Below are 13,887 nucleotides of genomic sequence, written 5' to 3'. Positions count from 1 at the left end.
TTGAATTCTAACCATTATTATTATACCTTTAAATCAGGTTGCAGGTGTCATTAAAATGATCCTCAGTCCCGTTTTGACCTGATGCTAGGGGTTTGACCAGAAAGCCATTCTTGTTGATTCAGTGGGTAGAAGAACAGGAAGAGGAGCCACTCAGATCTAGAAGGCTCTTGATTATTGTAATAATAGAATAGAAAAACCCTTAACTGTCCCTCAGTAGGGAAATGTTGGTGTCACCGCAGAATTTACATTTGCATACAGGAGCAAAATTAGGAGTCAAAGAATAAAGGGTAAGGACTAAATAAGAGTAAAGAGTAAACAAGAAAAAACTTTAAAAAGACAATTAGCTACTTTTTCATATTTTTAAATAATTTTCTTGAGCCTGCTAAAATGACTGCTAAAGCAAAGGTGCTTAGTATCCATTTAAAGGAGGCCAATCATGCTATTTTAAACCTTTTGAGAGCAAAGGTAGACACAGTATATGATAAAATATTACCGTTTGCACTATTGAGATAATTTATCTTAAATACGAGTTATTTTTGTCAGCCTGAATTTATACTCTGTCCTTTGTTTTGGGGAAGCTCCGCCTCCCGTTGGTGTCATTACGTGCATTTTTATAGACAGGATGCGTGGTTTTTATGGCACTGTTTTGTCCCCAATGCAGAAGTAATTTGTCAGAATAACCACAGAATACCCAGGTTTCAGAACCAGGACCAGAACAGCTTCAGGGGAGAAGAAATGCCTGTTGACACAAATGGGCTACTTTCTTCCATTGGCAGGAAAAATCTTCACATGACCAAATTGCAGCTGAGACAGGAAAATGCATGAATGCGGCCAAAAAATGTGTTTTGCGGTATTTCTCATGAGGAAATGACAACATATCATGGTAAAAAGGCTCAAAAAAGTGGATATTCCTTGATATGGCCCCTTTTAAAAATCACAATACTAAATATAAAAATACTATGGATAAAAAGCAGATATTCTGGCATGTCTGACTGAAAATCTAAATGATGGCCTAATTTTGTGAGGTGTTATATGGCCTTTAAAATCTGTTAGCAATCATTTGTCTGTCTGTCCCCATTGTACAATTCCACTTTGTTGAAAACACTCGGCTGATATGCAAAAAAACACAGAGGCATCAGATATTTAATAGATATACATGTGGATAATTCTCATATTTTGCCACATTGCCTTCAGGTTTTTATGAATTCTATTTCTTTCCTTTATCTCTGTTGAACACAGTTTTGTATGATTTTGTATATTACATTACATGCTGAGATCCAGTTTATTGAAACACAATTACCAGGAAAATTCAGAAACAAAGTTGAGTGCTTTCATGACCATAAAAAATAATTATCTAAAGTAATTATCATTAAAAGGAACACCGACTATTAAGTCACGTTTGCGCTAAAACATATACTTTGCTGTCACAAGTAAAAAAACGTGGCATGCCAAAAAATCAAATCAAATCAAATCAAATTAGCCTTTATTTATAAAGCACCTTACAGGCATGAAACATGCCACCAAAGTGCTGCACAATTGAAATAAAACATAAAATCAGCAGGGACAATTAAAAACCAACAATATAAACATAACAGAATAAGAGCATGTAGCTATATCAGCAACAGCTAACCCACAGAGTTAAAAGCCAGATCATAAAAGTAGGTCTTTAACCTCATTTTAAAAACCTCTGAGGAGAGCTTAACAGTTAAGAGAAGGGCAATCCAATATTCTGATAATAATATGTGACATGACTGAGAATAAATCATTATTACATCATCAAGTAGACTGTTTTGGTTTATTTAAGATCTGTAATAAGGTATTGGTTCATTCATTACTGTAAAGCAGTCAAGACTTTTTACAATCACTTTAGACAAAACATACATTATATAATGTAATTGTAATTAACCTGTAAAGTGAAGAAATCATTTTATGATACAGAATAATTATTTTTCTTAAAATGAGTTATTAGTCACATCTTCTCTTGGAGCTTTGTGTAGCATAGTGTGGCTTCCTGCTGATAAGGAAGTCAGAAGACTGTTATGTGTTTCCCCATAACAAGGCTAGAGGTGGTAAACAGGGTATTTGTTATGGGATGAAAAGCACACAGCATTCCAGACAGATGACTTGCCGGACAATTCAATGTCTGGTGACCTCTGACCCTACAAGGCTTTCTTAAGCTACAGCAGCATTATTCCATTATTTTCAGATACTCCGTGCATCACTGCACTAAAACTTTTAAGCAGTTTGTCTCAATTAGGATGTTCCTTAGACAATGCTTGTAAGCATCCATGGCTGGGTTAGTGCAGGGCTTCCAAATAGAAACCAGATGAGGACAAGTCAAAGACTGTAGCTACACTATGAAAATCACAAGTTCAGTTCAGTGGACTGTGTATCTCTTCACCTTACTGTTTTATGAATATAAATGGCATACATAAATTGCTGCAGTCAATACTTAATTTTTTCAGGTCTTACATGTATGCCGGCTCATATTGCCAGTTTACCTGGTGGCTGGCTAGGGAGAAGAATCCACAGTCGTCCCATCTTGTGCTGTTAACAAAATAAGGATAGTCTACCCTGAACTAAGCGGCATATATACAAGGTTTGACACTGCAGATGTTGTTCATGTAGAGGTAGATGAGGCACGGACACATTTTATTGACATGCAGTTCATAGTTCATTGCTTTGTTCTACCACATTATCAATAGCTTGACAAGTTAAAACTTCAGACTAAACGCTATATCAGCAGTGGGCCATACAGCAAAACATACCAGTGTTTAGCCAAGTTTTTTTCTTTTACACAGAAAACTCATTTTATCATCTATCAGCTGCATTTGACACTATCAACCATGGCTTACCTTTGTCTATACTCACTAGCATGGGCATCACAAGGAAAGAACGCTCCTTGTTTGAATTGTACCTCACAAGACTATCAGTCAGTGTATCTTTGCTCTGACAATCTTCTGCTGTTCACCATCTTGCCAAAGGAGTCCCCCAGGGCTCTGTACTAGGACCTTTTCTCTTTGCCATATACACCATCTCGCTGGGTGAGATCATTCGATCATATGGCTTCTCCTACCACTGCTATGCCGACGACACCCAGGTCTATCTGTCATTCCTGACAGATGACCTCACAATCTCTGTACGAACCTCGAACTGTCTTTCTGACATATCAAGATGGAGGAAATCCCACCATCTCCAACTCAACCTCTCTAAAACTGAATTACTTGTCATCCCAGAGAAATCATCCATACAGCACAATATCTCAATCCAAAATGATTCCCTGTCTCTGGCTCTTTCAAAGGCAGTTCAAAAATTGGATGTTGTGATTGATGACCAGTTGACTGTAAAAGATCACATAGCCTCTGTTGCTCGTTCATGCCACTTCACGCTGTATAACATATGAAAGATCAGACCGTACCTAACACAATATGGTACCCAGCTCCAGGTGCTGTCATGTGCCGGGGTGAGTGCTCCTCTCATTTTTGTTCCATCTTTGAGCTGCTGTGTTTCAGGAGAGGGAGGCTCCAGCTGCAGCTCATTAACAATCAGTGGGTCCAGCTATAAGAGGAGGAGGAGAACACATCTCGACGCCGGATGATTAACTGCAACTTGGTAGTTCCAGCCCTTTGTGTCTCCAGGTTAACTCTAGTGATTTTTTGGATTTTAGAACCCTTGTGGATATTCTTGTGCTTACCTGTTCCCAGGATTTTTTGGATCGTTTGTGGACCTTACCTTGACTCCTCAGGATCTCCTTGGACTTCTGAAGCTTCTGGAGCTTCTCTTTTTTTCCTGTGGCTCCTCTGATTGACTACTTGGACATTTCCACAATCCCGCTGGATTACTCACCTGTGCCCCATAAATCTCCTGGACGCAGCATTCACTGTTCTCCTCTCCTCCCTGCCGGCCCTCTCTCCTGCTCTCTTCGCGCCCCCTCTCCTGGACACCCCCTCTTGGATTCACCCGACACTCAACCTACCCTCCCCAATTCCTCAGCCCCCAGCTTCCCGTAAGTCTTTACTCTGCACCCTCCTAGTTTAGACTTACCTCCCTGGACTCACCTGTTCCTCTGCTCTCCCCTCCTCAGACGCTGTGGTTCCGTTGCAATCCCCACTGGACCTTATCCAGTGCGCCCTCAGTTCCCAATTTTTTAAATAAAATTCTTTAATTCTTCGAATTGTCTCGTGAGTGGTGAATTCTGCATGTCTTGGGTTAAACTCGTCCCCAAAACCATGTCAGGTGCATTCTACTGTCATCTCCCGCCTCAACTACTGCAATGCCCTTCTAACTGGTCTTCCAGCCTGTACTGAGACCTCTTCAAATGGTCCAGAATGCAGTGGCGTGTCTGGTCATCAATCAGCCTAAAAGAGCACATGTCACCCCTCATTCTATTAAGCTCCATTGGCTACCACCAGCTGCATACATCTAATATTGCTAACACTAGCATACTAAGTCCTGGATGGTATGGCTCCTATCTACCTGAATCCTCTTGCAAAGGCTTACGTCATGTTCCACAGATGTAGAATGACCTACCAAACACTACTAGAACAGGGGTGTCCTTGTCGATTTTCAAGAAACTCATGAAGACCCAGCTCTTCAGAGAGCATCTTCTAAACTAGCACCCTCCCAGCACCCATCCCTTACTCTACTGCACACTCTTTGTTCACTTCTCTCTTGCATTCATCATTATATTATTGCTATTATGATTCATTATGCTGTCTCACTGCCACCTAGAATTGACTGAACAGTGTTTGTTGTTAGCCTCAAGGGCAACCTGCTGGCTTGATTATCACCTGTAAGTCGCTTTGGACAAAAGCATCTACTAAATACACAAACATAAAACTCCAGACGTAAGTGTCCTCAAAAATATGTTTCAACTAGTAATTCATACACCCAATTTAATGTTTATCATAATACTTAATAATACTCTTTTTTTTTATTAATATGAACACTGGCATTTTTACAATAATAAAGTGAAGAGCATAGCAAAAAATAAATTGGTTGTGGCAGTGTGAGCATCCTGTCACAGTGTCAGATTGATCATGCACCCTGGCTACTTGGCCAAGGGGATGACCCTTTGGCTGACTGGTTAGCGCACATGACTCTCACCTGGGAGTCTGGGGATCGAATCCCGCCCGGGCCCTCGTTTCTCCACCTTGCCACATTTGGCGTTGTTGGCAGGATCCATGTAGTACTGTGAAGTAGGTCCATGGATGTGAAGTCTGTGGCACCCTGCGCGGGAGCACGCGGACATGCTTGTGGAAAGAGGGGGGAAGATGTGGCAGTGTGAGCGTCCTGTCACAGTGTCCCGATTGATCATGCGCCCTGGCTACTTGGCCAAGGGGATGTCCCTTTGGCAGACTGGTAAGCTCGCATGATTCTCACCCGGGAGTCTAGGGATCGAATCCCGCCTGGGCCTTGTTTCTTCGCCTTGCCACATGATACTATCGCTTAAAGTGCTTCACAGATCTCATATTTCATCTTATTCAGCCTCATTGACCTCCCATTTGTTGTTGTTTTTTTTTAAATATTTTGCATAACGATCTTCTTGTGAGGAAAGCTGTGGATACTACTATTGGTTCCTTTGTTGTCTTTCGACTGGAAATCACAACCAAAAGCGGCCCAGCATGTCATTGTAACCCTTCTCTATACGAACATTTAAGCTAAATGTGAACGCCAACGATAAATGCGTTATCATCCCACAATGTCTTGAGCTCAAAAACAGCTAAGATTGTGGAAATAAAAACATTTTTGGAGTTTTTAACTTGTTTACAAGTAGCGGAGACACTTTGTAACATCTTTGGAGCAACATATGTTCGGGGTTCCTTTTTAACATTGAGTTGATGGATTACAACACCCTCCATGATGGTCTTTGTCGTTGTTTGAAGGTTACTCATTGGATTAATTATTTCATTTTATTTTTCTGTTTCAATTTGTTTGGGTTTAATAGGAAGAACATCTGTGCTAGCTATTCTAATTAGTGGGAATCTTTCTGTCAGTCAGGCAGAGGGGATATCAACTGCATGACTGAGCGCTTCAAAAGCAGAATTTTTTTTTCTTAGTTACATTCTTTAAAACGCATCAAAGATGAGCACTCTACATTGCAGACTATGGATGTATAAATGAGAACCAAATAAATAAAGGTTTCCTCTCATCAGAGTATTGTAACCAGAAAAAAATTCTTTGGTGTGCAAATGTCAGATGTTAGTAATTACTGTCTTAAACGCTGATTCCAGACTTCTCTGGGCAGATCATGAGCACAAGCTTTTGCTCAAGCCATCTGCTAAGGGTTTATAATCAAACACTAGCCGGGGCCCCACCAATCTCCCTCACAGGATGAAAGAATGATTAGTTAAGCAGCAACCAGACCTCAAAAGCTCACTGTTCATGAGAATCCAAATGTTTGTGGTCGGAGTGTAGAAATGCCTTTTAAAGTTAGGGCATCTGAACAGTGAGGATATAAACACACGACTATCAATTTAACATAGCAACAGGTTTTAAATCAGAAACACTATTCTCCCCTGTCATTAAGAACTTTTAATGGGGAGGTTATCTTTTAATCCCCTGCTGACTTCTAATTAGCTCACTGTAAATGCAAATTCTAATTTTATAGGTATTTTTATTTGAATAGTGGCAGAATATCAGTTTAAAAGTCTAGATTAATCCAGAGCTGTAGAGTCTAATTGCCCTTTTCCAACAGCACCTTCTCAGTGCCACTAGTGAGAAATGTCTCTAGTGGTTGGGCTGAGTTGTCGGTGATAGTGGGATGGGCCTCAACAGCACAAGGGGGTCTGCGTGTGACACAAAAACACAGTAATGGGGAACAGGGGGGCTGCCAGAGATTTTGGGCCCCATGAAAAAATGTCAAGTTGGGCCCCCTGGGGGCTCATCCATAGCTGGAGCTGGGGTTCCACCCTCCCAGATTCGAAGGGAGAAAAAATATATATAATATACATACTTTATATTAATGTTTCACTTTTGCTTAATTATGTAGGTCTACATGCATTCTTACTTATTTACATATCATTTTCACCAGCTGGCTCTCATTAAACAGTGAATTTCCTTCAACAGAATTAGCAATATCACTGCTGGAAAAAGCAGGAAATGCACATGCTGAAAGGTGTTAATCTCCTTTTCCCTATCACTCCCGTAAAATGTGTTTATTTATTCTAAGATTTTATTTGATGATAAAATTCAAATTTGGATATCTAATTAATTTTCCATGTTGTGTCAAAGCTTTACATAACTTCATTTTCAGCTGTCTTTCCTCTAGAAATCAAGTATTTCTGTATGACTGACAAAAATTAAGGATTCCCTGCTCACAAGGTGACTTCTTTATTAAGTCTCCATGGCTTCATCATAGACACAAAATGAATAAGCACACAGTTCAAACCGGAGTCAGTTAGGGTTACATAAAATTTTAAAGTTGGACAACTTTGCATGAATACATATATAAGTCTCTAGAAACCCATTTTTCTCAACAACAAAAAACCAGCTAAAAATATATTCAGCCTTGATTGTACACAGCAAGATTTATTATTTACAGTGATATAATTAATAATACTCGATAACGATGAATACTAGATTTCATATTTTATTGTGTTCAATGTTATATTAAGTTTATTTATTACAATTATTATAGCTTTTGTTTCATTTTTGCTCTCTGATGAATTATTTGGAAATTACTGATTTTTGGATTGTGTTCTAAAAGCTACAAAAACAAATTACATCTTGTAGAACCGCCCATAATTCAGTCAGATTCAAAACATTTCATTTCAAGGTATTTAGTAGATGAAGAGGGTTTTCCTTTTTTTTTCTTGTATGATGCCTTCAAAAAGGTGCTTCACAGTAATAATCTCATAGTAATTTATGTTCCATTAATAGACTAAATAACAATTCTTCAACCTGCCCAGCATACAACTGATTAATATATATAATTATCATTATGTGGAAAAACAATATGTTTATCACCAAAATTAGCCTTTGTATATTCCTTTGTAATAGTACTGATAGAGAAGAGAGCCTTAAATGAGGCTGCTAGCTAGCATGCTACATTGCTCACCTTCTTGAGGTTCATTGGGTTGTGAGGGGACACCTGCTGACATATCATCAGCTGCTGATTCTGGTAGGGACAAGGACAACAACCCATTTACCATAATTAGATTAAACATAGTTCCTCTCACTGTGGATATCAGAGCTAGCAAATAGATTGAATTTAACCACTTATTAACTAAACCCACCTTTCTTTGAGAAAAACTGTGTGACATACTGACGCCCTCTCTATTCTTCCTGTCCTCTTTCTCCTTTCTTTCTTTCCTTTTCTGTGACCCAGACTTTGTTTTTGCAGACATATTTTTACTGCAGCCTTGACGCACTTTGCTGTCTGAGTGACTGCTGCGAGAGCTAGCCTCGCTTGCTACGCGCCCCCCGGCCAGGTGGACTGTGCCATTTTATGCCGTTTCTCTTAAATGAGAAAAAATACTGCAAAGTAAAGTATTTGTGATTTTTAAACTTCATTTTTTTTATTCAACTTTGAAACATTTTTGGGCCCTAAACAGCTGTGGGCCCTTAGAATCTTCCTAATCTTTCACCGCTTTACGGTGCCCCTGAAGGGGAACATGGGAGTAATGTTGAACATTCTGCTTTGTCTCTGGCTTTTTGTCGGAACTCAAAAATAAGAGAACCAGAAAAGTCTGAGATGGGTGAGTTAGAAGTTCAGTAGAGTGTGGGTGACTCCATCCCCTAGCCAATAAGTGTTCAACAGTCTACTGACTTTTCGGGCTAACACAGTGCTCTTGGAATCACATCAAAGTTAGTTCCAAAATGAAGTGTCAGTCACGTTCGTAGTGCGTGGTAGGGATCAGAAGGGTTTCTGGTGATCTACACGCAGAGGAAGGCAGGTGTGAGCTGAGGAGAGTCAGAGGCGTGTGAGAATGAAGAAGAGTGGTGTCGTAGAAGATGTGGCATGCTATCCACCATTAGCTGATGGGTTTAAGCTGGAGTGTGATAGGATTGTTTGGGTAGGAGATAAGAGGTTTGAGGACTGGAGTGGAGAATGGGCTAAAAGCTGGATCTTTTGGCTGTTTTGGGAACTGATGTGTAGATTCGCACAACAGGAGCTCTGATGAGGAAACGGTCACTGAGCAATGAGAGTTGAGTGAGAGAGTTATTTAATTAACTGGTTGAAGATGGATGTCCACCCAATAGCGGGAGGGGAGCTGATCATGCACGACTGGTAAGAGGACCTGACATCGAGGCTGCAAAGATGTACCTGTTAGTAGAACAACGCCAAATCAATCCATGCTGAGTAGGCGCTAACAGAACTGGGCCATAAGTTTTTGAGCTGGACCAATTCTAAAGGGGTCTAGATGCAGATAAATAAAAGTGAATAAAAAATATTTAAAAATTTTGAGTAAAGGTTCATGTAACACCTGTGATGGACTGGCACTCTGTCCAGGGTGTAGCCCGTCTGATTGCCCATTGACGACTGGAGATAGGCACCAGCTCCCCCCGCGACCCTAAGTGGACAAGCGGGTTCAAAAAATGGATGGATGGTTCATATAACAAATGATTTGGGGGAAAAACAGGAATAGTATTTCAATAAAAAGCTCTGTTTGTGTGGAAAAAAAATTGAATTTGCAAGAATTGTACCTAGATATTATCTGTCGATATACATCCATCAATATGCAAGAAAATTAAGCATTTCTAGTATGAAAGTCAGAAATTTGCCAGAAGAAACAAATGTTGTTGTTTTTTTCTGTCAAATTTGCAGCATTAAACTGACAATTGTGTTGCTTGTTTTTTACTTCTCCTAAAAGGGCTTTACTCAGCCATCATAGTCAACAGTTACTAGAAATTATACGGCTAGCTAAGTGTGGAAAACAAAAACACGAGCATAGGGACATGCTCTTTCATATTAGATACCAACCTTTGAGAGGCTGCAGAAGGGAAATTACAAGAACAATGTGACAACTATTTCAGATGATCGTATACTGTATAAACTGTATGTTACTAGAGTTTTTCACAGCTTTAGCTCATAGCCCTCTGCCAGATTTTGGCAAAACTCTTGGTCTGCTTTTTTTACTTTATCAAGCCCCACTTTCTCCTTTCAAAGCTGTTATAGCCAGTCTACAGCAAAAGCAAGGTTTGCAGCACGGACACGATCATGGAACCCTCCCCCCTTCCCTTGGGTATCTACCTGAGACCTTCTGCCACAACCGGACACCCGTGTTGCTATAGGGAAGGAGAGAGCGCTAAACACCAGTCATCATTTTCTACATTCAAACGTCTTTTGTTGTCCGTGACTTCTAATGGTGTTTTTCTTTTAGGAACTCTGACATTGTCCTAAAGTTGAAGTGGTAGCAGCCAGCTGTTTCTCCTCTTCTGATATTGTTGAGCGGAGAACCTCTCACACCAGTGGTGTTCTGCTGCTAAATATGAAAATGTAATGAATGGAGGACCCAGAGAAGTGCGGAGGGTTGGTGAGACCGACAGCCGATGGTCCAATAGTTGCTTTCAGTCCAAAAGATGTTATTAGTTCAGGTTTTAAGACAAATGCGAGAGAATCACTTCATAACTTTTCTTTTTTTATCTCTATAATATATTTATAGCTATACTATATTAGAACATTGTTAAGATGCAAAAAAGTTTTAAGCTAATTTGTTTTCCAAAGTTGCCATTGCAGCATTAACTTCTGGTTTTTGATTGCCTATTAGAGACAAGTTGGAAGAAGTCCAATAAGTTTGAAGCACCTCGTGATTTTTATCTTGAGAGGTGCTATATATATATATATATATATATATATATATATATATAATATTTATATATATATATATTTATATATATATATAATATTGTTTTCGTTCTTTCCTGCAAACCCACTTTATGTGGGACTGCTGTTGCATCCGTTTATTAATAATTGTTAAAGTCATATCACTTGCTGCCGTTGGGGTTAGTTTTCCTCATGAGGAGAATATGTCCTTGTCCTAACAGCCTCAAAGATTTTTCCCTTGTGCCTCTCACGACCCACCACCTTCTGATGTATTGCTTAATTTCCTTTCATCATTGATTTTAAAAACTCATTATTTTGCTTCAATGAAGGATTAATGTTGGTGCTGTCCTTCACCATAGAGTGTGTGAGGCACTGGAGCACAAGGCTGTGTGTCATGTCAGAAGCTATTTTTTCCAAACTTCAAGGAAGAATTCACACAGTGAATCACATTGCTCACTTGACTGTTTATTATGCTTCAGCAATTATCCCAGACCATCAGAAAAATAAACGTTTGCAAGAATCTCCTTGCAGTTAGATGTTGCAAAAGTACAGTGAGATTTGGTGGTGAGACAAAGATGCTATAACTTCAAAGAAATTTGATGAAACACTGAATAAGTAGATTTTCTAATTAACGCTAAAGCTACTATAGTACATTTGGACAACAAATTAGCTTAAAATATTTTGTATGCCTCTCAACAACATTCTAACATAGTATAGGTATAAATATATTGTGGAGATTAAAAAAATAAAAATATATAAAAATAAAGTAGTTCTCTCACATTTGTCTAAATACCTCCGCCAGCAACATGTTTCATACCAAAAACAACTATTAGATCATTCAGTTGACCATCTCACTAAAGTACCACACTTCCCTGAATCCTCTATTTACTACTCACTGATGCAGGGCTGAAACGAATCATCACATGATTTGAATGGTTCGATTAATTAAATTCCGCAATTCATTTTTACTGATTCGAAGCCTTGTTAAATGTGTGCTCCACAGTCCGAATGCATCTAACTGGTGCATCTAATTGGTAAACTAGGTGCTTTGGAGGAAAATAAAGAAACCAGCAAAGACAAAAACCATTGTAAAAAGCAGAGACGTTCCTAAGTTTGGGATCAAGAGTTAAACTATGTGCAGAAATGCTCATGCTAAGCTAGCGAGGAGCATTCTCACCAGCAAGTGTGGTTCAGAACAAGTGTGATGGTTGTAAATTTCTAAACTTTAAAGCGGAAGAAAACCCCCCACCATCCCGTTTATATGTGGATGTCTGCAGTGTGGGGCAGAGCCGCTGCAGCTACCTTCTGGTTGTTTGTACTAGTCTGCTCCATCCACCGCAGAATAGTGTGGCAAGCCGTTTTAGCATGTAATTCACAAACACTTTTACATTTGATTACAATTTAGACTAGATTATGTTGCCAACCCATACATGATATAATATACCACAAGTACATTGTTATCAATAAAAATTAAATGCTATTAGCATTTCCAGTAGCTTACTACTGAACATGTTAATAAAATCCACTGATTATATGTGAATATATTCAGACATGTTATGTTGACTAGGATGATATTAACACAAACCTAAAATTTGAGTGAATTGTAAGTCAAATTTTGTCCCAAAAATATTTATTAACTATAAATATCAGCTGAGAAAGAGGGGCATAGACAAGACCAAGTTAATATATATTATTGAGCCTTTTACAATTTAGCTGTTTCATTTTCACATGTTTAGCAGCAGACCACAATCTCGTTTCACTTGAAACATCATCAAATAGAATACTCGGTTAATCGATGGAGGATTCGATAGAATATTCAAATGCTAAAATTTTCTATAACTGCAGCCCTACACTCATGTATTTAGCAACAGAACACCTCTGGTGTGAGAGGTTTTCTACTCAATAATATCAGAGAAGGGGAAACAGACGGCTGCTACCACTTCAGCTTTAGGACAAACTACCAGAGTCCCAAAAAGAAAAACACCATTTAAAGTGACAGACAACAAAATACGTTAAAATCCAGAAAACAGCAACTGGTGTTTAACGCTTTCTTGTTTCCTCTGACATCATGGGTTTCCAGTTCCCATAGAAAGTTTCCTGAGGGGAGGGGTAAGTGTTCTGTGACCGTGTTTGCGTTCAAAACAGAGTTTTTTTTTCTGTAGAATCGCCATAGCAGCTTTAAATAACGTTTTGCCAATGCATTATTTTCTCATTTATTTTCAAAACAGTTTCAAATCTATAACCACAAATAAATAAATTCAATAGAGAATGTAAAAATATTTCACAATACGTCTTCTTTAATTTTATCTTCTGTATTTTCTTTTTGTTGCTGCAGGGCCACAGCAGATTTTCCAGGTCACCCAAACTTCTCCACGTGAGTTCAGCACACATTAAGTTATAGAAATGTGTGTCATAAAGGCTCAGCAGCACCATGAAACAGAAGCATGTGCCTTATTTGAGGCATTCCCTCCTGTTTTCCTGCTGCAGAGGTCTTCCCCTAGCCTGGCAAGCCAGACTAAATAAATGTATTATTTAGTCTGGCCATGCTCCATTGACGGCTCTCGGTTGTGGGGCGGGTTCTACCGTTGTCTTTCAAATGATCTCCGCATTCCACTGGACAATGAATGTGACATACTCTTGTTTCACTCTGTTGCATCATCCCACCCACCAGGCATATAGAGTGCCCTGATTGGCCCACAAAGCGGATAAAGCTCTGTGATTTGTTCACTAAGCAGATAGAGCACTATGATTGGCCCACCATTATGGACCAATCACAGCTCTTTATGTGTTTGAAACCCCTCTAGAGAGCTGTGATTGGCTAGCCAGAGTCCTGGTAGGAGCTGCTGAGGTTCCAATGGAGCATGCCTAGACCATTCTTTGCAAAGCAAGAATTTGGTCTAGTTCACTAGGCTAGTCTTCCCCTACAGGTTGGAACTCATTTAGCACAGGCAGCAGTTCAGACCCAGGATTAGATCACTAACTGGGTCATACTCTCCAAAATCTTGTGAGCTACTTTTCTAGCTAAGTGCCGTATTCTCATCGCACACCATTTCCTGCTGTTCTACAACAAAGGTCACCAAGGCAGCAGTATACCTTTCCTTAATTCAATATTACAAATC

At 39.3% G+C, this 13,887-nt stretch overlaps 1 protein-coding gene across 1 annotated transcript in view; it reads left to right on the top strand.

The window, feature by feature from the left end:
- Positions 1-13,887, top strand: part of kcnh4b (potassium voltage-gated channel, subfamily H (eag-related), member 4b) — an 80,328-nt gene that overhangs the window by 57,453 nt on the left and 8,988 nt on the right. The window contains exon 12 of the mRNA XM_015963078.3: positions 13,104-13,142. Coding sequence (XP_015818564.3) covers positions 13,104-13,142 — 39 coding nt within the window. The remainder of the gene's footprint in view (positions 1-13,103; positions 13,143-13,887) is intronic.

Source organism: Nothobranchius furzeri, chromosome 16 (assembly GCF_043380555.1).
Source record: "Nothobranchius furzeri strain GRZ-AD chromosome 16, NfurGRZ-RIMD1, whole genome shotgun sequence".
In the NCBI taxonomy this organism is placed as follows: domain Eukaryota; kingdom Metazoa; phylum Chordata; class Actinopteri; order Cyprinodontiformes; family Nothobranchiidae; genus Nothobranchius; species Nothobranchius furzeri.
This window is presented reverse-complemented; position numbering and strand designations above follow the sequence as displayed.